Consider the following 27,842-nt stretch of genomic DNA (forward strand, 5'->3'; position numbering starts at 1 on the left):
GCAATGGTTGAGTATATGAGAAGTTGAATTTTTTTTTGTAAAAAAAGAAGCATTTCTATTGAGCATAATAGATTCAGACATTGCAAATGAAAATAAGAGAATATTCTTTATGCAGCATCTGCAGCAAGAATACTAATTGCAAAAAAATGGAAAAGTGAAACAGTACCAACAAAAAAAGAGTGGCAAAAGAGATTTTTTTATTACCTTGAATTGGCAAAAATGACAGATGCAATTAGGCGATAGTCTAAACAAAAATTTAAAAAGAGTGGGGAAAGTACAGATTATTAAAAAGGAAACACCAGTGCCCTCAAATTAAAACCTGGTCTTGCTTCGAATAATTTTTGCAAAACAAAACACAGTTTACAAATACAACATATGGAGAAGGGTAGAAGAGACGAAATGAGAAAGAAACAGCTTATCAAGTTTAAAATCAGACCCGTGTTGAGGAGGAAGGAAGTCTATTAAAAAAGAATAAGAACTAACGATTGGATAACATAAGTCCGTGTGCAGATACTTGCGGATTTATGGATATATATTTATAATTTATTTTGTGTTTTCTTTTGTAGTTTGTTTTCTAAGTGCCGTGTGTGTATGTGCTGTAATAATAAGTTAATAAAAAACATTTAACAAAAAGAAAGAAAGAAAGAAAGAAAGAAAGAAAGAAAGAAAGAAAGAAAGAAAGAAAATTGCAATGGTTGAGAGGTTTTTTCCTGTCTCTTGGTGGGTAACACATGATTGCAAGATGTTCTACTTATGGCCATCTGCCAAAACTTTGGTGGAAATGGCATTGGGTGGAGAAACAATATGGGGTGCCTTGTGGGGGGGTATTGACAAGGAATACCAGCTCCTGGCCCAAGTTTGGATGGGATTGGCCTGGCATCACTCATCTCAGGTTACCAGCTGCATTCCAGTCATGTGGCACAGAGGTCCTTCTGTGTTGGTGAACTGCCACTGCATTCTCCAGAAGGCAAGCTGGGATGGTGTATTGGGCTTTAGATCAGAAGTCTTAAAAGGTAAAGGACACTTTACAGTTAAGTCCAGTCGCAGACGACTCAGGGGTTGTGGCGCTCACCTCGCTTTACTGGCCGAAGGAGCCGGCATTTGTCCGCAGACAGTTTTTCCAGGTCATGTGGCCAGCATGACTAAGCCACTTCTGGTGCAATGGAACACCGAAACCAGAGCAGCACACAGAAACGCCGCTTACCTTCCTGCCAGAGCAGTACCTATTTATCTACTTGCACTGGCATGTTTTCAAACTGCTAGGTTGGCAGGAGCTGGGACCGAGCAATGGGAGCTCACCCCATCATGGGGATTTGAACCGCCGACCTTCTGATCAACAAGCCCTAGGCTCAGTGGTTTAGACCACAGCACCACCTGTGGTGTATTGGGCTTTAGATCAGAAGTCTTAGGGGCTAACAAAACCTGACCCAATGCCATGGCATGTTTTCGAACCCTGCTTTCCAAAGTGCAAAAGTGCTGGTTTGTTTTCACGCACCCCCATGTCCTGGGTGTTATTTATCCGCCTCCCACTCAATGCAGGAGGCGGTGTCCATAATACCCCTGCCACACAAAATAGTACAACAGAACACAGAGGATTTTTTTTCTTTTATGTGAATACCTTTCATTATAGTGCTTCCATTCTTCCCGTTTTACAGAACACACAGAGATGTGGAGAGGTATGCCGTCAGAGCCAAAACAAAACAAATACAGTCTATTTAAATTATTTTAATAAGTACGAAAAAGATAATATTTAGCAATATTCTGTGTGGGGGTTAATAAATATTCTTTTAACAGCAAGCAGAGTGACACATTCAAACATTGGTCAAGTTATTTCTTTTACATTTTTCATGAAAGCAATAACTTTCCCCCCAGCTAAACAAGGTCACAAATTACAGAATATTATAATCCCACTTTGTTTTTGTTTTTTTGTTTTCTCCTTAACTATAGAACACTTAAAAGTGAACTGCCATCCAGAGATTTTTTTTAATGACACTGATGTTCAAAATTACATAGACTACATTTATCATGCAGATTTTTTTTTATTGTGCAAGTGTTTAATTTGTGTGTGTTTGTGTGTGTGTGTGTTTCTTTAGAAAAGCAAACAATTCACCACTGATGCTCCTTTTTCACTCATCAAAAAAATCAAAAAAGTCTCATCAGGGTCACGTTTTAGGAGTGTCCCTGGACCCAACACTGCCCCTGGTCATAGTGGCTATGAATGTGAGTACTTTTCCCTAGATTAGGGTAGTGCCTTAGTGGCAACATTTTCTGGAAAAGTCAGGCCTTGTCACTATCACACATGGGACAGTTATCCACTGGATCACAGCAATGCACTCTACATGGCTCTGCCTTTTAAGTGTGCTCAGCTCACGGGAGCTACTAGATCACTAACTAGGGTGCATTATATGGAGCCAGTAACTCCTAGATTGCACCATCTTCTCTGGTTTCCAATTTATCCCCCAGCCAAATTCAAAGTGCTGGCTTTGACCCCAAACAGCTTGGGTCCTATGTAACTCAGATGGCATTTGAAAACAAGCTGGCTATAAACGAGGCTTGCTCAACTTTCGATCTCACCAAGGCAAACAGTCCACCAGCTAGGCATGTTTTACAGAGTCCTACCAGTGGTTCAGTGAATCTGTATTTGCTGTCAGCAAGGGACACAGAAAAAAGTGGGCTTGTCACACACATCTGGCAGGCCAAAAATGCATGGCTAGTGGATTGCATTTGGCTTGGTGGGTCAAAAGTTGCCAACTTCTTAAGGTATGTTTGATCATTTGTTTGGCCTAGAGAAGCCGCTTTATCCATATCACACACCTTGGTTTTGATGAAGCCAAATGAATTACTATTCAGTGCTGAACAGAAGTCCCATCAAACTTAGCAGTTGGCTTTTTTTACCCCCAGAGCATATATCTATACATGTATCTTTTGATGAATAAATAAATTCCATGTTGCATTCTGTGCTGAAAGCTAAATACTGTAAACCCATGACTGCTAGATACAACTAACATGATAATCTGAGACAGAATTGCCAAAAACAAACAATTTCTTCTCTAATTCTGTGTTAATTTAAACAGTTATGATAAAGAACTCTATCAAGCTAGATCAGGCATAGGCAAACTTGGCCCTCCAGATGTTTTGAGACTACAATTCCCATCATCCCTGACCACTGGTCCTGTTAGCTAGGGATCATGGGAGTTGTAGTCCCAAAACATCTGGAGGGCCGAGTTTGCCTATGCCTGTGCTAGAGCTCCTCTAGGCCAAATATGTTTAAAAACTAATTATTACAAAAACCTGAATTTAGTGCAATCCTGAGCACCTTGAACACAAGTTACATGAGTTGCAGGCCAACAGAATGGTGTGACATTATGCAACAATTAACATTTAAGGTGTATGATTAAAAAAACCAAGTTACAGAGCTTATTATAAGTGCACCAGGAACTGCCCTGTGATCTTCAGATGAAGAGCAGTACACAAATTTAATAAATAATAACAAGCCATCTTGCATATTTTCAAAAACACATTTCGTAACACTTTTCAGAAGTACTAAATCAAGCTATGGTGCACATCAATCTCTACATATCCCTAAATGTTTATTTTTTAAAAAAGTCAGTTAGCTGAATTAAACTGAGGAAGGAGGAGAGACACGGATATAAGATGTTTCAAAGTAAATTAGTTCCTTTAACTTCAGAAATTCAAACTGCCAAACGAAAAGGCCTCATCCACATTTCCTTTTGTATAGTGTTTCTAGGCACAGGTCTGAGATTTCCAGGTTTGTGTTGGAGTGGGCTGCTGTTGGGGTTTCTCGTCCTGGCGCTTTCCCCAGGAAAACCTGTGTTTTACTGCTGAATCAAAGCAAATGGGAATCGGGTTTCCTGCGGATTTGCATTTGCTCTGATTCAGCGGTTAAACAGGGAAATCCCAGGGAAAGTGCTGGGACGGGGGAAAAGGGAAGGAAACAATGCTCAGACCTGGAAAGCCCAGACCTGCGCATAGAGAGCACAGGGCAAAGTTAAGTGTGCATGAGCTCAAAATCTATGTTGACTGAATTCAAACTGGCATGCCCATTGACTCCCCAACTCCCATCTTAAAGGCTACCATACTATGTTTTGCGGCACAGAACCAGTGCAATAAATCATAAATGATTAGCCACATGGAGAAAGTTAATACGCTTTCCTGTATCTGAGAAAGAGAATGACAGAAGTGTGCAAAAGAACCAGGAATGAAACCTACATTGACAGCTTGAGTGGGAATGCAAGTGGAACATATTCCAGACAGGCAAATGCAAACACCCAACTGAGTTCTGGAAATATCAGTTTGCAGAGGCTTCAGATTGGGGTAGATGTTATGGCAAAAGTCTATAAACATCCAAACGCCAAAACCTCAGCACAAATAAGCTCTATGAGCACTTAGCAGTCCATATTATTGGGGGGGGGGGAATGCATCCCAGACTAAAGAATTCTGGGTTGGTTTACAAACACCTGTTCATCTAGAATACATGAATGAGGTGAGGTCACAGGAAACACAGTGCTTTTCAAGTGCTCTTTTAAAGTTACAAGGATCACTGATTTTCTGGCAGAGTTCTAATTCCATAAGAAAGACGAACATATCTGGCCATTTCCATAACCTTATAGGCCTTTAACCATTACAGTAGCACTGTAAGGGGTTTCCATGGAAAAGCGCTTCCCACAGTCTGAATGGACTGTTTAAATGACACCCCAGATGCAGAATGATCATGTGTATGTGTAAATCAGCCCTAAGTTTCACTGAAACCAGCAAGACTTTCACACCAAGTCTGTACATATTTATTCATAAGTATTCCATTCAGTTAAATGGACTCTTCTTTCTATAAAAAATACGATTTTAGCATGGATTCACCTATACGTGGGTAGCTAACCCCATCAGCAACCATTTATAGCACAGTTGGGTTTGTCTACCCACACAGATGTGGCAAATCATTCGAAGAAGTAGTTTTCCTTGTGGATTTTACTCTAGCCAACAGCAACTTTAATTTTCATCTTTCCTAAATCCTGGCTAGCTCCAATAACTCAAAATTGCCTAGACTCGAGTTCTTAAAAATCTGGTTGTAAAATCATCTTCTGCTGATCAGATATCTGGGTTTAGAGTCAACAACGTACGGAAAAATAAGATAAATGAACCAAAAGGATATTGTAAGAAACTGGAACATTATTAATTTCAAATTAATAGTGTTCCAATGGAAGACACATTGGCCAGATCCACAAGCCACTTACAATGGCAAAACCCCATTTCTTTAAACAGGATTACTCTAAAGTAAATGTGGTCTGGTTTGCAGCTATTATAAGGCTTCTGAGAGAAAATGCTCTACATGTTTCAATAAGTAGATGCCCTTTTCTGAGGACTCCAATTAACAGTTTCTCTCAAGTACATTCTTCTTTTCTCAAGTAAACATACAACAATCGATGGCCAGCAACTACTCATTTTACTTTTCTGCAAAAGAAAACAAGACCTTATTTATTCATTCATGACATTCCTCCCATTAAAGCATTTCACAATTTCCCACTCAAATTCAGATTAAACACTAACCCTGCTTCACTCTCTTATAAAAGCTATATCCATTAAATCTCTCAGTCCAGAATCATGTCAACTACCCATTTCCATCACAAAGAGCACAGTTTTCGACTGCCTTAGTATAGCAGTGTTGTGTTCTGCAGGGAGTGCTCTGTGTAGCCAGAGGGCCATTTCATACATAACACAGTAATAAACCTGGGTCTCTCACCCAGGGAACACTCAGCAGGGACAGTTGCCTGTCTCTGCTCTAACAAGCATACCTATATAGAACACATATTTTCAGATATTTATTTTCCACAATAACACCTTATATTTTGAGTTGTACATTTAGGTGTACTCATTTAACAATGTGAAGACGGTGTCTGTGTGTCTGTGTGTCTGTGTGTGTAGTGCAATTAGGCAATGTTCGATTCTGGACTTGACGGGGGTCACTTCAAAATGTGGTTCAACAGCCCTGCTGCTCTTTTAGGCTTTTCTAATCATTCTGCTGAGTTGGACACTGGATGTCAGCCCCAAAGTCCTGAATTGATGGCATCGCTGCAGAACTATGATTCAGAATAGTGGATTCTGCAATCATCACAGCAGCAGCTGTTCCAGACAAGATTTTAACTGCCATACAGATGTGGAAGACACAGAGACTACTTTGCATCAAGAACTGCTAACTCTAGCCTTTGACCAGCTATTAAAATTTAAATTAAGTTTCATTTGCTATTGATCAATATAGTTGAACCTAATGAAATCCATGCGAAGTTCTCACCAAAGGTACCACCACATCCAACAATTTCTCCCTGCAAACTTTTCAACAGAGAAGCAAAATTCAACAAGTAGAACTGCCACTATTCTATTGTTGCAAGGGGTTGCATTTTTTCAACTAGCAGAGGAGCACCACAAACCCACTAAGCAGTTTTTATTTACGTGTTGGACAGGACATTTGCCCCCCAAATAATTTTCTCTGCACAAGGCAAAATTTCATGTAACCTGAGATAATTTAGGAGTCTGCTAATTCTGAAATTGCAGCAGGTACATTAGGATTTTTTATTTAATTTTAGTATATCTTGTCTTCTGAGTTTGACTCTCCCCCCCCCCCCCCAGATTTGGACTTAATATTTGTTCTGGTAAAAATGAAATAGAAGTTTCGGGGGAGAAAGCTTAACTGCAAACAAGCTAAAGTTGTAGCAGCTGCGGCATTTTCACTTTCTCTTTCTGTTATCAGAAAAAGATTGCACCCAACAAAAATTATAATATGTACCATACATTGCATTAAGGAATTAAATTATGTGCCAAGCTAAAGAATAATGAGTCAAGACACAAAATAGGTTCACTTTCTATCTACTCTAAATAAACCCAAAGACCACATTGTACTTCTTTTTATGTGCTCAAAAAAGCACACAAATCAGTCTCTTCCTTGATGGTCAATCTACTGAACACTATCCTAGCTCCCTGTAACTCCTAAATCACCTACATTTTCAGATTCTGCCATTAAAGGTTCCCTAGATTAACTCTCATGTTTTTCCTTCTCCCCTCACTTACACTCTGATCCAACTCACAATTGTGTACCGATGCAGCAAAGATGGCCTGCACATACAAACAAGGCTTTATATCTAGACTGTCCTTTTGGATGCAATCTAAAAGTGTGCAGTTTGCACAAGAAGAATTGACACCAAGCACCCGGACAAGGAATCCTCTGAAAACAGAAAATAAAACAGGAGATCAGAGTCATGGCTCAGTGTTAGAGCACTTCTAAATTTCCAGGCTCAATCCCAGATGACTCCAGGTAAGGTGAAACCCTGGAGAGCTTCTGCCAAGTCTGTGTAGATAATAATGGTTTTGATGACTCAACATAAGGCAGCTCCTTATCTTTCTAAGTGGCTAATAAAATTTTCAACTGCCTGCTAACACTTACCATAGTCTTTGTGACTTAGTGCTACGCAGTGCAATGCTCCCACTGAAGTCATTCTTAATTCCTTCATTGGAGCCTCAATGCTACTGATCCAATTGCCAATACAGAATTATTTTGTATCCAGTTGTAAATGTTAGCATCGAGTGTGACCCACAATCCAGCTGTGCTGATAGGATTCCTCAGCAGTGCAAGAAGCCCAGCCTAGCAAACCAGACACAGGTTTAGAAACACGGGGCCTAGCAGTCATTGCAACAACTATCAATGCTACTGTGGCAAAGACAGACCACCATAAGCTCATTGTGTTTGCCTCAAAATCAGAGCAATACAAGCACCCATATTGCATTAATTCTTTGGATTACTAGGCACAAATTCAAGAAGATTAACTAATGATGGACAACAATACAGAGGGACTGGTCATTGCTACTATGACATATTGCCCATCTAAAGTCCCTAACCTTTGGATCTAGGAGCAGGCAGAGCCAACCTCGGCCCTCCAGATGTTTTGAGACTAGAATTCCCATCACCCCTGACCACTAGTCCTGTTAGCTAGGGATGATGGGAGTTGTAGTCCCAAAAGATCCGGAGGGCCGAGTTTGCCTATGCCTGATCTAGGAGACTTATTTTTTTTCTGTTTAGGGTTGAAACTTTAGGCTAAATACTGGGGGAAGATAAAAGGCTGCCAAGGAAAATAAACAGTACGTCTATTTAAGAGTGCATTTATAACTTGAATTTCATGCTCAATTAAACAGAGGCCACTTAAAATTGATACCATTAATCATTTTAAAATAATAACCAGAAAATAATGACAATGGGTAGAAAATAGTTAAAATCATGTTCATATGAAAAACTAGGAGGCAGGCTAGATCCTATGCATTGCTACACATGCAAACAAGCGAACCTAGCAGCAGTCAGAAAAAGCCAATATGATCCCTGTGCCAGAACAATGTTTTTTGGGTGAGGGGCCCTGACCCAGCATGGTCATGGTCAGTTGAAACTGATCCGTGTGGCACTGCCAGATATAGAAGAGAGTTTTATCACAGAAAGTTAGTAAGGCTGGAAGCAGATGATAGGAGATTCACCACTCCTCACACCTGAAGGTGAACTAATATTACTTTCATTGCATACTAAGTGTGCATATTCACCTGCTATCATCTGTGTTCACATGTTTCTTTCGGTGTTTCGAAAATATGCAAAAACTTGTTTGATCAAGACGATAGCGATCAAAATGAAACGAAGTATACCACAGGCAAGAATGGTTCTATCATGCAATCTCCAACTCTCTCTCAAAAAAAAAAAAAACAACCACAAAAAAACCACACACAAACACACAACCCCCCCCCCCCAAAGCAGTATAATCTTTCTCTTGCTTTTGAGAATGGCTGCAAAGGTATGAAAAGGGAGGGGAGAACTAATTAGCTAGGAGCCAGTGATATAACCACCAAAATTACTACTTAACATACATTTAGAAAGTGCTGGACACAGTGCCATCCATATGAGTGTAACTGTCCTTATCTATATCCTATTAGAATGCATTCACAGTTCACAAGCATCAGCACTGGACAGACTGACATCATTTGCTCTGTGCAGGACATAGCTGTAGCTCTGTAGTTGCAGCCAGCACTGGGCCACCACTACAGCTACCCATAACTTGAGAATCAGGGTATTACTGTTGGATTTGGAGGCATTAATTTTTCCGTGAGGTATGCTTTTGCTAAAAACAACGTAACAATTACCGCCTCATCTATTTAAATAGGAATGGGATGGGTATAAGCATGGGTAGGCAAACTAAGGCCCAGGGGCCTAATCACCTTCTAAATCTGGCTCGCGGACGGTATGGGACTCAGCGTGTTTTTACATGAGTAGAATGTGTCCTTTTATTTAAAATGCATCTCTGGGTTATTTGTGGGGAATAGGAATTTGTTTATTCCGCCCCCCCAAAAAAAATAGTCTGGCCCCCCACAAGGTCTGAGGGACAGTGGGCCGGCCCCCTGCTGAAAAAGTTTGCTGACCCCTGGGCATAAGCAAAGCTATGGTTTGTGCCTTTGCAGTGAATCTACTAATATTCTATAGTGCTTATTATTATTATTAGTGTAGATGTAAACTACTACCACTGATGGGGACATACTACAGCACTGGCTGCCCGTGTGTTGCCAGGTCAGGTTCCAGGCTCGAATTTACAAGGTCCTTAACAACTTGGGTCCAGGATATCTGAAGGACCAGATGATCCTTTATACCCCTGCCCAATCACAAGGGATCTTGGGGAGAGTCTCTGTTGGTGGTCCTTCATGGCTCAGACACACAGCTTGTAACTACTAGAAGCTGTGCACTCATTGTTGTGGGCCCAACTCCCTCCCAATTTACAATTAGAGAGGGCCCTCACCTTGCTGAACTCTAGGTGCATGACAAAGACTTCCTTATTCCAGGAAGCTTTTAAATGTGATATTTGAATTTATGTTCTGTTTAATGATGGATGTTCATGGTTTTATTCTCTGTCTGGTTTGTTTTTAAATACTGTGTCCTGTTTAGAAATGCTAATGAATAGGTAGTGTGTGAATGCCTTAAATAAACATAAATGTTTGCAATAAACATTCACATTTAGCTCAATTTTTTTATGCATGTTTTCTTGGAAATAAGTTCCATGATGTTCAAATGGGCTTACAGTTCCAGCTAAGTGTGCATAGGATTGTATACTTAAGTGTTCAGACATATGACAGACTGTATTAAATAGTTCTGTTTAAGTCAACATTCCTAGCTTTGACTTCTGCCTGTTTCCAACAGTTCTGACAACTGCAACAGGGCGAAGATAGGTCCCTTTGTGCAGACTGAATTTGCAAAACGAATGGTTATTCATAAATAGGAATTGGATTTTGCATGTATATTAACACTGATCCAAAGGAAGAACAGGAGAAGCCTACTTGATTCTGTAGGGTTTTTTATGGGTCCACTGTTCCTTAAGAACGTGTGCCTTACTGAGTAACCAATGCTAAACTCATCCCTCTGCCAATTTCTAGAAGACAAAGTTCTGATTTTATACTGTTTAAGAGAAAAACATCTCAGCTGTCCACCTCGATTACATGAAACATGTAGGATGTAAAATATAGTCATTGGCCTCCTTATTTCAAGGCCCAGCCCTATGCGGTACTGAGAGCTGTCAGCTCCCATGGTAATTAAAGAGATTGAAAGCACATAGCGTTTGGCAATAAAAGAGCTTGCACACCGCACACCAGCAACAAAGCTCCAATTATTACATTCCTGGGTGCTCTCACTGACCACAAACTCTGGATCTCCTGCGCTCTTTGTAGTGGGAAGAAAGCAACAAATGAACTGGGCTGTTATCATATTACTTGGGTAAATCGTGTCTCTAACCACCTGGTCGACCCTTGGAATGAAATCTGAATTGGGTCGCCCAAAAGAGAGGTGTCACAGCCAACAAAATATGGTAGTTATTTTCTTCCCCCGACAAGCAGCAGTGGGCTTGTATATGCCTGATATTAATACAGATTGAGAATTCTCCCAAGAATGTAATGTTTAAACAGGACAAGAACTGATGAAGATGGGCCTTGCTTTAAAGTCATGCTGTCAGAGCCCTTTGCCAAAATCAAAGATAAAATTGAATAAAATTGTCTATATTACTAGTATTTACAAGTGCTTTACATATGTACATATTTATATATTTATTTGTACCTGGAAAATGTAGCATCAAAGGGTATATTTATATTTTACAAATAAAACATTTTTTTTTAAAGATATGTATAACTGTACCATGAATAACTTTTTTTTATTGCTTGCCTTCAAACCTTGCACAACTTTATCACACATTTCTGTACTACACAGATCTACGTTATATATAAATAGGTATGAAAATAAGGATTTTTTTTCTATTTTAATGTTTCAAATAAAGTGCTCATTTTCCCCAACTACTGTTACTGAAGAGGATGAATTGATTAGAGGGGATCAAATGTATACATTATGGGGAAGGTAATGTTCTATCCTTTCAACCTATTATCATTGTGTTAAGTATCTTACCTGATTTTGGCTGCAATCCTACACATGGTCACCTTTGGAGTAAGTCCTGCTGAACTCAGTGGGGTTACTTCTGAGTTTACATGTAAAGGATGGAACTATTAATCTCAGAAGATCTATTTTACCTCAATGTTCTAACCAATAAAAAGCATTTGTGACCTTGCCATCAATATTTCTCATGCAGAGTAAAGACCGTAACCACGTTAAAGGAAAATGAAACAATACAGAAAATAAAACAGCAAATGGAAATATTGTTTGATTTTGTGCATGTGTGTTTCCACCTCTTAAGGTAATTTAAAATTGTTTTAGAAATATTTAAACAGTGTTGTTAAACTTTGCAATATCTAGTTATGCACTATACTCAAGTACTGTACAAAACTGCAATAAATGACACTATACGACTACATATGCTTCTACTATAAAGACACCATCAGAAAGGTGGATCTTTTTTTAAGGTCAACTAATAACTGCTAATATGTACGTGAATCAAAATACCTTTGACTGGCCAAATGTATTATTAAAATCTAAATACAGTACACAATTATTTATGGTAGTATGATTTACAGGGCCTTTTTCGGGGGGGGGGGTATAAGGAATATTTGCAAAGGTTTCATGAGAAATAGTTAATGGATCAATATTAAATATTATACAAAATTTGCAAACAGAGGCTCCAGTTTTGTTTCCGTTTGCATTTAAGTATTGATGATGCACTGGATTTTCTTTTCTTAAAAAAAAAGACCTCCTCTTAGCAAAATTATTTCTAATATATAAAGTCATTGTAAATTTATGCCAGCAAAGTGTAAGCTTGCAATTTACAAAAGCAGCAATAATCTTTAATCATGAGGACCCCCTCATGAAAACGAAATCCCAAAGAACGGTTTCCAGTGGCTGCTATGGATACACAAAGTTAACCTTTTAAGGCAGATTTCATGGAAACTGTACTTCAGAAAAGTTGTACACAGAAGTTTTATATTACCAATATGCTTAAACCCTGAAGAGTATCTGAAAGCTTTTTTTCTGGACATTTGGCTTTTTCTTCTTCTCTTTAATTTATAAAATTTCAATTCACAAGACGGGATTAATACTTAAAATTGTCTCGTGAATGGCTACTATGTGCAATATGTTACTAGGTAACCTTGTAAACCTACAGCTAAGAATCCGGAATGTTGCTCTTTGTGAGATTTCAAAGAGCAAATTGAACCATTTGCAAAAACATGTTCCCATCTGTATTGGGTCCCTGGAATTTTTTGCGGGAGCACATCTGGATGAATGACTTGCCTTTGCGAATGCACGGGCACTGCTGATATAAAACACAGCTATAACATTTCTCACTATCGCCTCAAACAAACGGATCGAATCCAATGACCCACAAGCAGAATTAAAACAGCCGGGGCTTATCCACACAACTTTTGCCCTGCCCTTTCCAGGGACAGTTCCATGCTTTAAAGTTTCATGTCTGAGAGCTCTTTTCCACCACCCCGGGAGCATAAATCCGCTCTTTAAAGCTGAGTGCAACAAACAGCAGTGGAGGAAAGGTAAATGTAGATAAGCTCTCACTTGTGTTAACCTGCAAATGTTTGCACAGTTATTTTCCTAGTGCCATCAACAGGTAGGTTTTATAGCAGCTTTCAAGTTTCTGCTACTACAAGAGCTTGCACAAATGGAAGAACGTATTTGGGTCCAGTTTTGCTTTTCTCAGACGACGCTCCGGAGCACAGTGCCAAACAGCCCCTCCATGAGCAGAAGACAGTTTCTGCATGTAGGTGGGCAAGCTTTGAATCAATGGATTCCATTTGTACATTCAGCTGCAAGTAGTCAACTGCACAGCAACCAAGTGTAGTAACATGTGAACCAGCCCTAGGACTGCTCATCTGAAAGACCCAGAGTTTACCATTTATTTAGGAGACTAGCTCTCCTTCTGCATATCAACGAATTACAAAACAACAACTCGAATACCTGATCTCACCTTACTGTGCACTATTTACACCCCTGACCCTGAATGTTTATTTGGGAGTAAGTTCTGCTTCTCTGTGCAACTGCAGCAAAAAAGAAATACCCTACTTTGATTGTTCTGTACCACTTGCCAGACAAGCATCCCTTTCTTGCTATATCTACCTGAATATATCAGAGCCAAAACAGCCCATGCAATGCTATGTAAGGAAGTGCCTGTAAAGCTCACCATAGAAAGCATCTGTGATGAGCCAAGAAAATAATGTATGAAGTCACTGTTATTAATTAACACTGCCCCTAATCATGTTTTTTTCCATATGATTCTTTTTTTTTTCATATTGAAAAAGAGCCATATGACCGACCCTTCTTGGGCCCAAATCAGGGAGCTGTTAACAGCTAGAAGAACTACTAAGGACTGAATGAATATTGGCCAATGTTTTTCACTAGGAGCAAGCAGGTTTGTGTTGTTTACTTTGGTGTATCATCCCTTTTTTATTTTTTTAAAAAGTATGTTGTCAACTTCTACCACAGTGTGGCACGGAGAGGTTTGCTCAGCGTCAATTCCCTTGCCCCCAATATCCCTCCCCCCACATTGCACAACTGCTTTTATAAAACACTTTAGCACTGGACAGAAAGAAAGAAAAAACACTTTTGCTACAATGATTGATATGAATCCAGCTTTGGGGCTAGGCTGGAAACTTTTCTTTTCTTGTGAGACCTGCCCAAGCACCCAATCCTTTTGCTTCAGGGGCAGAGTGCTGACCATACCACAGATCTAACTGTTAATCAGCAACTTCAGCGCTTGACTCAAAAGTAAAGAGGTGCTTAACCCTGACATTCCAATAGCCTTGACATATATCTTGCATTCATAATGGTTGCGAATAAGAGAATACTTGAGCTCACCACACACCTGTAATATTTACATGGGCACTGCTACCGTAAGAAATTAAGGTTACTTCTTATAAAAAAACCCTTCTCTTTTAAATGATAGTTTCTTTGCATTAAAGTAGAATCAGTCATTTTATAGAAAAATATCTTAAACTTTAAATTAAAAAAATAGTGTTACTAAATAGTTATGTAGGACCATATGCGGTTGTATGGATATAATTCAGCATTATTTGAATACCAGTTTAGGAGAACTCACACGGATAGGAGAGCGGGCTATATTTGCCATGGGTGCCATCTGTTTACAGATCCCATGAATAAACTCTGTGCACCTCCTTTGGAGATAAATGGACATGATACCTATATACATTCTGTACATATCGGTTCACGGGTTAGCAGTTATTAGTCGTACTGTACATAGGAAAACAATCTGATTATAATGATGTTATACGCCCTCAGCATAAAGTTAAGGTTTGCTCCTAAAACCCATGTAAAACAGGTTCCCTGTTTAGATATGTTGCCCAGTACACTAGGTTGAAAGTACCAAATAAGACTGGAAAAACTATTCTCGACATCCTGTCGATTTTACTAACACTGTTGAAGGTTTTCTTTGCTTCCTGTGGCTTGGCTTCCGGCTTGGCTTTGTTGGGTTCTGTTGTGGTAGCGCTCTTGGAGATTGTCGGGAGAACAGAGTCCTTCGTGATATTTGGTGCATAATTGGCAACTGCCACTGCATAGGCGTTGTTTTTCTTAATAACCGATGCCTTTTCTTTTTTCTGAGGGGAAACAAAAATGGCATTTGATTACCCAATCATGGTAACTTGCATTATGTCACAATGGTGGCTAGTAGTTTTACTTACCCTTGCTTGAGTCCTCCCCCTCCCCCTGGGTGTATGAAATACTGTAAGCTCCTTTTCAGGGGCATGTATACACTGCAGCATAGCACAGGCACAAATAATAATAATAATAATAATAATAATAATAATAATAATAATAATAATTTATTATTTATATCCCGCCCATCTGGCTGGGTTTCCCCAGCCACTCTGGGCGGCTTCCAACAGAATATTAAAATACAATAATCTATTAAACATTAAAAGCTTCCCTAAACAGGGCCGTCTTCAGATGTCTTCTAAAGTCTGGTAGTTGTTTTCCTCTGAAAATCTCGCCCAATGCATACGTGAAAGTAGGTTTTGCGGAAACTGGAATTATGGTGACCAGGCTTTCTCTTTCCTCTGTGCCAATGTATAGCTGAGTGGGGATACATCCAAATTTCACCTGCCTTCTTAGACTACCTTAGCATACCTTCAGGTCTTGTTGATACATAGCAACTCTATAATCTCAGGTATTTGCTCTAATAATGTGGAGCATGTGTAATTCCCACATCGGCTGCAATGTGTGCCTAGATTCAGCAAGCCTCTTGGTAATCTTTCCAATCTTTCTCTTCTCCCCAACACACAAATAATACACATCAACGGAATCAATTGAGAAATTCGGCGAGTTGCCACTGACAAATACAGGACAGAATAGAAAATGATGCCTTGTATAAGTGATGCAAAATCCTAATAGGCTTAGGAGGGAGACAGATGTTGCAAGGAATCTGACTGCACAGTCAATAACATATGTTCTCATAATGTTCCAGTGTTCCTTTGGAAACTTCAGAATCCCCCCCCCCAAAGTTTTTTGTGAGCTAATGCTTATGCTCAAACATAAGGCTATATAGGGCTGGGGGGGGGGAGGACCCATCCCCAATAAAAAAAAATCTATTGTCTCTAACAGTTGAGTTGCTGTTTTAAATGCTAATACATCTTCCAAAATATCCAATGAAGATTTCCAATTTCCATCTTTTGTGATCCATGGGTATTATGGGACATACCCAGAAGACCTTTGTGATGTTCCTAATCTTAGAACGTCTCTGATGTTCAGTACAATCGGATTCCTTAAGCCTGCAAATTTAATCTACACGTAAATTCTACTTTCACATAAGACATGTATGTAGCAAACTAGCAGGTTGAGCAACAAATTGGCAAAACAACAACAACAACAAAACACACACACACCCTTTACCTGGTTGGTGTGGTGATTAGAACATCTTGGGCAAAGTCCTGCCTTCAGCTCTGAGAGTTGAAGAAAAGGATGACTACAGGCCCCTATCTTCTGCCCCACAGAATATTCACATTATCTTGCCCTAGCTTCTTGGGAGAAGTATGGTAAACAACTATAATAAATATGTAATTTATTTGCGTCACTCAGGGAAAAATAGCCCCCATGAAGAAGATCCCTATTTTCTGTGGTGAAGTGAAAAGTTCCAAATGGGGAGCTGGAACAGGGCTCTTAAGTAGGGTTTAATGCAGTTTTGCAGATTAAAATGGAGTAAAATAAGAGTAAAATTGCTGACTTTCTACCACTAACTGGTTTGAAACTAGCTCCAATGTGAACTAATTATTTTGATATTTTTATGCAGGTTTTCAGGGCAAAAAACCTCTCTCGGTGCAGTTTTCAGAAATAACATTTATTTTTATTTATTTTTTATTTAAAAGAACCAAACACACCAGAGAAGTGTTTAAGCTCAAACAGCAAGTACCAGGTTTCTCACATAACAGCATAAATGTGGGACTGAAATATGAGGTGTTGGGTTTCATTAATCCTGATTAAGGTTCATCATAGGAAAGTAGCTTTGGCCTCATTCATTTTCGTGCAACAAACTGACGAAGATAATGAAATGCTGCCTAAGATTATTTTGGATATTTAACAGGCATAAATGGGCTATTGTTTAATTTGTAGGCAGCCTTGGGACAATATTTGTTTCTCCAAGATGAAGCAGATGGAGGAGACTCCATATGTACAATTTAATTTCTGCTGAAGTGTGTGCTCAAACTGCCAGCTTCTTTTCCTTTCCTCTCCTGCGTCAATCTGCTCTGCCTTTATATTGGTTTTAAGACTTCAATTATTTTTCAGTAATAGAAAGCTATCAGCTGTAGATGCTACTAAATTGATTTCTTAGAATTGGAAGGAACTTTAAGCACGTTTCTTTATCACTCACCTTATCGTTGACTACGCTTTTCCCATCCCACGCCCATCCTCTTTTTGTGAAGTAATTTACAGTGGCAAATTCTATCAAGGCAGAGAATACAAATGCATAACAAACAGCAATAAACCAGTCCATAGCTGTGGCATAGGCTACTTTGGGCAGTGAATTTCGAGCACTGATGCTTAAAGTTGTCATTGTTAGCACAGTTGTGACTCCTGGGGAGAAAACGGAGGAAAATAAAGTGTTGGTCAGAGTAATTCAGAATGGTTTTTTTAAAAAAAGAAGAATATTTATCATCAGGAGCAAAAACTAGTGATTACAAATGATTAGTGTAAAACTGCTGATTGCAGCCGATAACAACACTATGGGGGCTTGATCCAGAATTCAGTGGAGAGAGATAAAGCTCTACAGAAGTCACAGTTAAGAGGCACATTGTGACTAAGAAAGTATGCAAGATTATATGCACAAAACTTGATACTACAGTGGTACCTTGGGTTAAGTACTTAATTCGTTCCGGAGGTCTGTTCTTAACCTGAAACTGTTCTTAACCTGAAGCACCACTTTAGCTAATGGGGCCTGCTGCTGCTGCTGCTGTGCTGCCAGAGCACAATTTCTGTTCTCATCCTGAAGCAAAGTTCTTAATCCGAGGTACTATTTCTGGGTTAGCGGAGTCTGTAACCTGAAGCGTATGTAACCCAAGGTACCACTGTAGAAATAGATAACCCCCCCCAAAAAAAACCACACCCTTGAAACATGGTAAGTAACCATGAAACATGATAAGTAAAGATTGGCAATGTTTGCTCTTGTGAATGTCTGGCAATTTATTTATTTTATGTGCACAGGCGCACAAATATCTGTGTACATGCCACAAATAGGAAAAGGTAATGGAGGGAGTAATGATTAGGGCAAGGAGCCACAAAGCACAGCACAGAAAAATTCAAACAATGATGATAGGTCACTGAGGTACCACTGTATCTTTGTGCAGATACATTGGGTGGTAGCCAACTAAACGGTTCCACTTATACAAGGACTTTTGGCTGTGCAGTGGAATCCCTTTCCTCTTTCTGCACCCGGAGGAAATCTGCCCCAGAGGGTTGGGGAATACTCCAGAAGAGATTTACAGGTTCCGCAGTGCAGTGTGGGTATAAGAGAGGATAAGGAAATTCCACTGCACTGCTAAGCACCCTTGTTTAGTTGGATACCACCCATTGCTTTTTAGGGTAGCAATAATGTGACAAAATAGCACCAACAGACAATATGCAATTCACACTGTCTTCCCTTTGTATAACATGTGAAGTGGAAACTTCTGCTTCTCTCCTGCAGGAAAATGAACGAGCTTCACATATATCTGGCAAAATGAAAAGGCAGATGAGTATGTTTCGCCTTGACATGTTTCACAAGAACTACAAACAAGGTGGGGGTGGGGGGCGGTGGGGGGGTGAGCACAAGTCAATTATTTACTATTTTTCAGGGGTTGTTTGAGATATCAGGAGTTACCCCTCTGACCACATCCAATACATTATTTGAAGTGCCAATACACAGTGGCTTGAATTCAGTGCTCTCTGAATTCAGTTCCTTTCCATGCTGAAAAAGGTAAAACAGGGCAAAGCACCAAATTCAAACAATATTAAATTAAATGCATAGGCGCAAATAAGCAGTCGCACATTCCCAATATTTCCTTGGCGGCCATGGGTCTATTGTGGTGCTATTAGGAGCAGATTCTAAGGTTTAGATTGCATTCCCAAGTATACCTTTGAAACTGCAGCTTTACCAATCCCGTGTTTGACACCATATGACAGGCATCCCCAAACTCGGCCCTCCAGCTGTTTTGGAACTACAGTTCCCATCATCCCTGACCACTGGTCCTGTTAGCTACGGATGATGGAAGTTGTAGTCCCAAAACAGCTGGAGGGTGGAGTTTGAGGATGCCTGCCATATGACATCAGGTGATGGGCAGGTGGCCGTGGCTTGCCCCAAAGGCCTTGCAGGCCAAATGGAGAGGCCTGCCATGCCTTATTAGCACCAGAGCTTCCCCACTAGTGTAATGAAAGCTCAAGAGAAGAACACGCAGATTTATTTGTTAGATTGCAGGTATCTGCTATTTGTAAATTGAGGTGGCATTCCCCCCCCCCATCATATTTATATAAACAATTCTAATTCTTTTTTGTTCTTGGGATCTTTCTGTTGTAAGCCAACCCCATACCTTTTGCCTAAAATTTGTAATTGCTTTATATGTATTTGGGAAGGAAGACTCAAGCTTCAGCAAATGAGTCTGCATCTGTTATGCGTAGTTTGTCCATAAACTGAAACTTGTGAGGTAGTTTTCTGGCAGGGTTTGAGAGCATCATTAAATAAATTACTTGATGCCAAGAGTCTAGTCTCCTCCAAATGACAAAGATAGTAATCTGAAAACAGCAGAAGTCCAATATTTAATACTCTTTCCATTTTTAGCTGTGATTTTTTTTCATTCAAATATAACATACTTTGATTAAGTTTAATTAGAATAAGAAACTCTCCACATTATCTGTCCTCCCCCAGGACAGAGAACTATGCAAAGATGATTTGCCTGTGGCTTACTGTCTGACCTGCCTTTTTTACGAAAATTAGCAATGCTGAGGAAGCAGGCATAATTAGTACAAAAACAAAAAAACCTCTATTGTATCACAGAGATGGCAATCTTTTAGAAAAAAGCTCTTACCACAAAATATATGTATACCACTACAAACACACTCACTCACTCACACACAGATTGATTCAGTGAATTTTATAACATGTCACCATACAGTGGTGCCCCGCAAGACGAATGCCTCGCAAGACGGAAAACCCGCTAGACGAAAGAGTTTTTCATTTTTTTGAGTCGTTCCGCAAGACGAATTTCCCTATGGGCTTGCTTTGCAAGACGAAAACGTCTTGCGAGTGTTCCGATTTCTTTTTGCTCCCCCCTTTTTCTAAGCCGCTAAACCGCTAATAGCCTTTTAGCTGCTAATCCGCTAATCCTTTAATAGCCGCTAAGACTTTAATAGCCGCTAAACCGCTAATAGCGCTAATCCGCTAAGCTGCTAATAGGGTTGCTTCGCAAGACGAAAAAACCGCTAGATGAAGAGACTCGCGGAATGGATTAATTTCGTCTTGCGAGGCACCACTGTATCTATCTGAGTATTATTTCTAAGCAACTTGGGGATCCTGTTAACATTTCTAACAACTCTAGTTTTCAACTGAAGGGCAAAGAAAAAGAAGCAGCAGTAGTAGTCACTACAGTGGTGCCTCGCAAGACGAAATTAATCCGTTCCGCGAGTCTCTTCGTCTTGAGGTTTTTTCGTCTTGTGAAGCACGGCTATTAGCGGCTTAGCGGCTTAGCGGCTTTAAGAAAAAGGAAACAAACTCTCAAGAACTCGCAAGACGTTTCGTCTTGCGAAGCAAGCCCATAGGGAAATTCGTCTTGCGGAACGACTCAAAAAAACGAAAAACTCTTTCGTCTAGCGAGTTTTTCGTCTTGCGAGGCATTCGTCTTGCGGGGCACCACTGTATTTGCTCCTCATATTTTTTAATAGATTTCTCAATGCTAACAAAATTGTGCAATTGGGTTATAAATTCCTGTTCATGCACTTGACCTCTAAAATTGAAATATTTGTGATCTAAGTCAAAGCCTAGGGACACGGGTGGCACTGTGGGTTAAACCACAGAGCCTAGGACTTGCTGATCAGAAGGTTGGCGGTTCGAATCCCCGCAACGGGGTGAGCTCCCGTTGCTCGGTCCCAGCTCCTGCCAACCTAGCAGTTCAAAAGCACGTCAAAGTACAAGTAGATAAATAGGTACTGCTCCGGCGGGAAGGTAAACGGCGTTTCCGTGCGCTGCTGTGGTTCGCCAGAAGCGGCTTAGTCATGCTGGCCACATGACCTGGAAGCTGTACGCCGGCTCCCTCGGCCAATAAAGCGAGATGAGCACCGCAACCCAAGTCGGCCATGACTGGACCTAATGGTCAGGGGTCCCTTTACCTTTAAGTCAAAGCCTGCTCTTTGAAAGAACATTTTGGTCAGGATTGACCAATGGCATGCAAACTATTCTATGCACAAAAGGTAAATTTGGACTTGTGCTTCCCAAATACCAATTTGGAAAGGAAACTATTGTTGAACCCAAAACAGATTATGATAAGCTCCCTCTGGCATGTCATGGGGTAAATTGTACCTGCTCTGTATACAAGTCAATATTCAGCACATGTAGCCCAGGACTTTAGATGCTATACCTGAAAAACTACTTTGTGTACTAACAAAGGTAGTGAAGGTTTTGACTTAGATATCCTTTGTATGCTTTTTTAATATCCAGTGTATTTAATGTGTCTGTATTTTGCAAGTTTTCTTTTTTAAAAAATAGTTGGCATTTAATTAGCAGCGCAGAGTCCTTGACTTGCATTGCTGAAAAAACACAAATGGCACAGATACCTTAAGAAATAAAAACAGATTGGAATCTTGAACCAAACAATTTTGTGCCAGCTTTATGCCTAGTCCCTGAAGGCACAATCAAATGCTTTTCAAATGCATCTTCTATGAAGAACATAGTCAAGATTTATCCAATTAGCAGCACTGCAACTTTTTACACAGGCTAATTTGAAGCAAGGCAAAGACAACAAATCATTTGGTCGTAATTCACCATGGACACTTTAGGTCAACCACATTAAACAGATGTCATAAATGAAAGGAACTGGAGAGCGTGATTATTAAAACTGCCTCATTATCCCAAGTCCTTAAATGCAACCTACTGCTTATAAGTACATTATGTGAGCAAAGTGAAATAGAGAGCAGGGGGACAGAGAGTAGATCTCAGACAAGAAATACTCAACATCTCAGTTTTTAAAAATAGTTTCTTTTTAGGCTGCTTCAGGGTGTGTTCCAATATAAAAAGCAAGCTCGCTCATGTGCATAATGCAGAAGAAGAAGAAACTTTTCATGGAAAAGCACAGTTGAAATATTCCACATTTGGCTCATACCCCACTGTGGCGTTTGCCTCCTAGGTGGATCATAAGGAAAGGGTTAAATGAGTGTGACGTGATTGGCCAGTGAAAACTGATAGGAGGAATTAGAGTGAGAGTTGGAGTTGTGTGAAAGTCAGTGGAGAGTTGGGAGTTGGAGAAGGAAGAGGGAAGAATCAGTGGCGTAGCGTGGGGGGTGCAGGGGGGGCCCGGCCGCACCGGGCGCAACATCTGGGGGTTAGGGTTAGGGGGCGCAAATCCATGGGTTAGGGGACGCAAATTACTTGCCTTGCCCCGGGTGCTGACAACCCACGCTACGCCACTGGGAGGAATAATCTGTGGGTTGGTTGAGTTGTGTTGTGAGAGAGTGAGAGGGACTGTTAGGTGGAGTCAGATAGTTGTTTGAAGTTGTTAGGAACATTGGGTCAGTAAAGAAACTAAGATTAAGAAACTGCCAAGAAAAATTAACTGAAGCCATAAGCTTTTTCATGCTTATAAAAATAAACTTGATTATTTGTTAATGTTAACAACTGTCTGGACTCCATGTGTACCTGTGAGAAACGGGTTGGTGGTAGCGAACAAAGCAATTACAGTGGTGGCACAGGGTCAATAGACCGTCAAATGTCCGCGGACCCTGTGTGATCGCCACACCCACTATTCTGCAAGCACATCTGCTCTTGGGTTTGAGAATGGTCCCCATGCAACTGCTCTTTTGATAATTGTGCTCGGATGTATTCCTAACCCAGTGCTAGCATAGGGAAGCTACCAGGGTTTTCCCCTGCCTGCCTCATGCGAACACACAAATGGGGCACAACTTACGTTTCTCCCCTGTAACTTTAACTCAAGTGGGATTCAAGGAAGATATTGAGGTTACGTTTCAAGTCAGAACAGCTGAGGAATGTTTAGGCAAGCAAAAAGAATGCAGATCAGACATACAGTGGTACCTCGGGGTAAGTACTTAATTCGTTCCGGAGGTCCGTTCTTAACCTGAAACTGTTCTTAACCTGAAGCACCATTTTGGCTAATGGGGCCTCCTGCTGCTGCCGCGCTGCTGGAGCACGATTTCTGTTCTTATCCTGAAGCAAAGTTCTTAACCTGAAGCACTATTTCTGGGTTAGCGGAGTCTGTAACCTGAAGCGTATGTAACGTGAAGCGTATGTAACCCGAGGTACCACTGTACAGCCTCCACTTGCCTCTGCATGGGGTTTTCACTACGCTGAAACTGTACTCCCCTCCATCCATCCCATGGGAAGGTTGGATTGCTGGTACTGAAAATCCCTATAAGCCCTGAAATCTCAATCTCTCTCTCTCTGTGTGTGTGTGTATGTGTGTGATGTTTGCTAAAATGGGAGTGGTGTATGTTGAAAGAAAGAAAAATGTAACGAAGGGATATGACTGGAATGAAAGGCGCAAAAAACGAGTTCTTAAAACTGGGCTGAGTGGGAAAAAGTGATATGGGTTCAGTTTAGAAGAGGTTGCCATTGGCAGCAGCTTCCTCAACTTTTCCTCTTCGTTAGTAGTGATGAAACTCCTTTCGGTGGCAGCTGGTTGGCAGCTGTCATTGCACCCTACTAATGCCCCTGGAGGAAAAGCAAGTCATGATGTAGTATCGTTCTAATGGGATTTTGGCTGGAGGCAGGGGCACACGGGGTGGTAGGTCATCACTTTGTACACATAATAATAGCAACCCAAACATCTACCAGAGCTTTCTCCTCTTTTACAACAGGAACATGATTGAGAAATGCCCCTTGCTGGTACCCAGACTCTGACATGGAGTCATCCCAATCTCAAAGTTGTATGTCAAGTTCCAGGTTGCATTAAAGCGCTGAGCTTCTTTTGGGCACAGGAGCACTCCTGATATGGGCTATGGTCTCTACTTGCATGGTATAAAAATGGCAGACCAGAATTCAAGAGAGAAAGCTGGACTTGAAAACATTTACCATCAGAACTTTCCTAAAACCAGGCACATTTTTTCCTCCCGCATTCCAATGCCAGCAGAATATTGACTTTACATGCTTCGCTTTCATATGTTAATTCCCCTTCCAACTCCCTTGAGCTCTGTGGCCTGTACCTGAAAGTAGTACAGTGGTGCCCCACAAGATGAATGCCTCGCAAGACGGAAAACCCGCTAGACGAAAGGGTTTTCCACTTTGGAGGTGCTTCGCAAAACAAATTCCTTTGGGCTTGCTTTGCAAGACGAAAATGTCTTGCGAGTTCCTGCGGGGTTTTTTCCCTCCCCCCCTTTTTCCCAAGCCGCTAAGCCGCTTATCAGCTGATCTGCTAAGCCGCTAAACCGCTTATCAGCTGATCCGCTAAGCCCGCTAAGCCGCTAATAGCGCTAATCTGCTAAGCTGCTAATGGGCTTGCTTCGCAAGACGAAAAAACCGCAAGACGGAGAGACTCGTGGAACGGATTCTTTTCGTCTTGTGAGGCACCACTGTATTAGTGACAAATAGCCACAGTTTGTCACACTGCACAATGAACTTCAATCACAAAAGAGAATGCATACTTAAAAGAAAAGAATGAAAAGATAGATGAACTAAATGTGCTGTAGCTGGCACCTGAAACGCTGAGCTGCCTTCAATGCTAACTAACACAACATCCAGGTGTCCATCACAATACGCACCAAAGACCGTCCTTGCCGGGACAGATTCTCTGTTCAGCCAGAATGACACCTGGGACAGGATGACTGTCATTATGCAGGGGAGGTAGGTCTGAATCACAAAATAACCGATCTTCCTCTTCAAATGAAAATGAGCTGTCATTACTTTGTATTCACCTAGAAATGAATGGATCAAATTAGGAGGAGCGCTAGAAATAATTATGAATTGCCTCCACAATAAACCATTTTTCATGACAAGCTGAAGACATCTGCTTTAACAAGGCAAACATACTGCAGATATCCACACACGCCCCTCTCAAAAAAGCTGTATGTCGGTAAATCCAAACAAAGATTGAGCCCCACAAAAGCACACCTAAGAACTAATTTCAGCAAACTTATACTTTTGCTTTCTATGCCTGGCATTTTATAGTATGATACAGTTACTAGTAATGTTATTGTTCTGGTTAGTTACAGTGGTACCTCGCAAGACGAATGCCTCACAAGACAAAAAACTCGCTAGACGAAAGGTTTTTCCGTTTTCGATTTGCCTCGCAAGACGAATTTCACCTATGGGCTTGCTTCGCAAGACGAAAACGTCTCACGACTTTGTTTCCTTTGTCTAAAAACAAAGACATGTTTTGTTTATAAAGTTAATTTATTTCCCCTTCAATTTTTGAACTGCTCTTTACAGTATGTGTGACTTTAAAGAGCAGTTAATAAACTGTTGTTGTACCAAATTTGGCTTTGTTTGGACTTTTTTTGACCATAGGAACGCATTAATTGATTTTCAATGCATTCCTATGGGATTTCGTGATTCGCAAGACGAAAAATTCACTAGACGACAAAACTTGCGGAACGAATTAATTTCGTCTTGCAGGGCACCACTGTACTTTGTTTTGATACTATTTTATATATTTGGACAAAGCTTCATATTGAATATTGGTCATTGACCATAGTAGTAGTAGTAGTTATTTATAGCCTGCCCATCTGGCTGGATTGATTGATAGTTTAATTTTGAGCAGCACACCCTCAAAGCATTAAAAGCTGCACCTAAAGCTCACTTTGGTCTAAAACGTGATTTGCGTGATGGGGAAGAGTACAGAACTAAATGCACAATTCTTTGGATCTCAACATTTTCCTTTACTCTGCAGTCTCTACAAAAGTGAATGCGATACTCCACTATTGTTGTATCATCCGGAACTATGACTCCAGATACTTCCCAGAAGGGAGTTTATTGTGCAGCTCATGCACGGCACTTTTTTTGCAGTGTCCACCTGACATTGTCATCATCAAAATGGCAGCCCATATTTTTTAAAATTATATTTAATCCAGATTTCTGCTTACAATGGAAACTCTTGTTAAATAAAAATAACCCATGTTATTGCTCCTTAGCACACTGTTTTGGGCGTATGGTTTGTCATGTGTGTGTTAACTTTTTAGAACACATTCCAGCCATTCTGATTCTGGTAGTCCAAGTGGTGCAAGCACACATTTTTGTACCACTTCCCACATGCAGATGGTACATCTGAATTTGAGCAATCCAGTTCCAAGGACCTATTATTTTTTTTTTTTAAAAAAAAAACCAATACAGTGGTACCTCGGGTTAAGTACTTAATTCGTTCCGGAGGGCCATACTTAACCTGAAACTGTTCTTAACCTGAAGCACCACTTTAGCTAATGGGGCCTCCTGCTGCTGCCACACCGCCAGAGCACTATTTCTGTTCTCAACCTGAAGCAAATTTCTTAACCTGAAGCACTATTTCTGGGTTAGCGGAGTCTGTAACCTGAAGCGTATGTAACCCAAGGTACCACTGTAGAAATAGATAACCCCCCCAAAAAAAACCACACCCTTGAAACATGGTAAGTAACCATGAAACATGATAAGTAAAGATTGGCAATGTTTGCTCTTGTGAATGTCTGGCAATTTATTTATTTTATGTGCACAGGCGCACAAATATCTGTGTACATGCCACAAATAGGAAAAGGTAATGGAGGGAGTAATGATTAGGGCAAGGAGCCACAAAGCACAGCACAGAAAAATTCAAACAATGATGATAGGTCACTGAGAAAGAAAAACTAAAAAATGGAGTATGTGGACGTTCACATTCCAATTAACACAGAGAGAATTATATCTAAATGAGCCATTTTGCAACCTAGAGCTCCCATATGGAAGCCCTCTATGATATAGTATATTATTGTAACATCACTTAGAGACTTTGGTAATTCAGTGGCATATAAATACTGCACCTTAAATTAAGTTCTAGCATCTATAATTTCCTATGTCCACAAGTCTTCCTGGCAAGGCCACAGAGTGTAGTCTGCATGTATGGCCAAAAGTGCACCAGTGGCTGAAGGAAAAAGGACTCAAACGGTTTCTTCTTTGTCTTACTAACCTGTACTTGATTTAGCTGTTTCTTCTCCAATTGTTTGCCCTATGAGATCATACTGATTCAACCTCGAACCGTCCGGAGCCACTTCTACTGAATTAGATGCATTGAAGGTCCACTTGTAGGTCACTTCTGAAGATGTATATGCATCTACAGGGGGGGGAATAAGAAGACACGTTATCAGCTCAAAAGAGAGCAAATATTTGGGAATAGCTGCTCAGAGAATTCAGCACAGCCTCTGATATTCACTGACTCTCTTGATCTCTTAAGCAGTAGGAACTTGGAAGTGCTTTGTCTATATAAGACAGGGGGGAAGAACCTATGCAGGCCTTGGCCCAGTTTCATGAAGGTAGGAGAGATAGGATGGGAAGGGCAAAACCTGAAATGGATTGAGTGATGGGGGAAGAAGAGGAGAAGCTGTCAACAAGCAAATCCATGGAGAGCCCTGGCCCTCTGCCATCAACTTAGCTAGGAGACAGGGAGGGAGACAGAGAGGGAGGGGGGAAGGGGTGGCCGTAAAAGGGAGAAGGGGCTGGCCCCACCCACTTTGG

At 40.6% G+C, this 27,842-nt stretch overlaps 1 protein-coding gene across 4 annotated transcripts in view; it reads right to left on the reverse strand.

The window, feature by feature from the left end:
• Positions 1 to 12,048: 12,048 nt before the first annotated feature.
• Positions 12,049 to 27,842, reverse strand: part of GABRA2 (gamma-aminobutyric acid type A receptor subunit alpha2) — a 74,758-nt gene continuing 58,964 nt past the window's right edge. For 3 of the 4 annotated variants that reach the window (XM_082238252.1, XM_082238253.1, XM_082238251.1), the window contains 4 exons: positions 27,298 to 27,441; positions 24,929 to 25,081; positions 17,349 to 17,551; positions 12,049 to 15,081 (listed from right to left, as the gene is read on the reverse strand). In XM_082238252.1, the coding sequence (XP_082094378.1) occupies positions 14,785 to 15,081; positions 17,349 to 17,551; positions 24,929 to 25,081; positions 27,298 to 27,441 (797 nt within the window). In that variant the 3' untranslated portion in view covers positions 12,049 to 14,784. The remainder of the gene's footprint in view (positions 15,082 to 17,348; positions 17,552 to 24,928; positions 25,082 to 27,297; positions 27,442 to 27,842) is intronic. The other variant, XM_082238254.1, reaches the window with a different exon arrangement.

This window comes from Podarcis vaucheri, assembly GCF_965113315.1.
Source record: "Podarcis vaucheri genome assembly, chromosome: 9".
Taxonomy (NCBI): Eukaryota; Metazoa; Chordata; class Lepidosauria; order Squamata; family Lacertidae; genus Podarcis; species Podarcis vaucheri.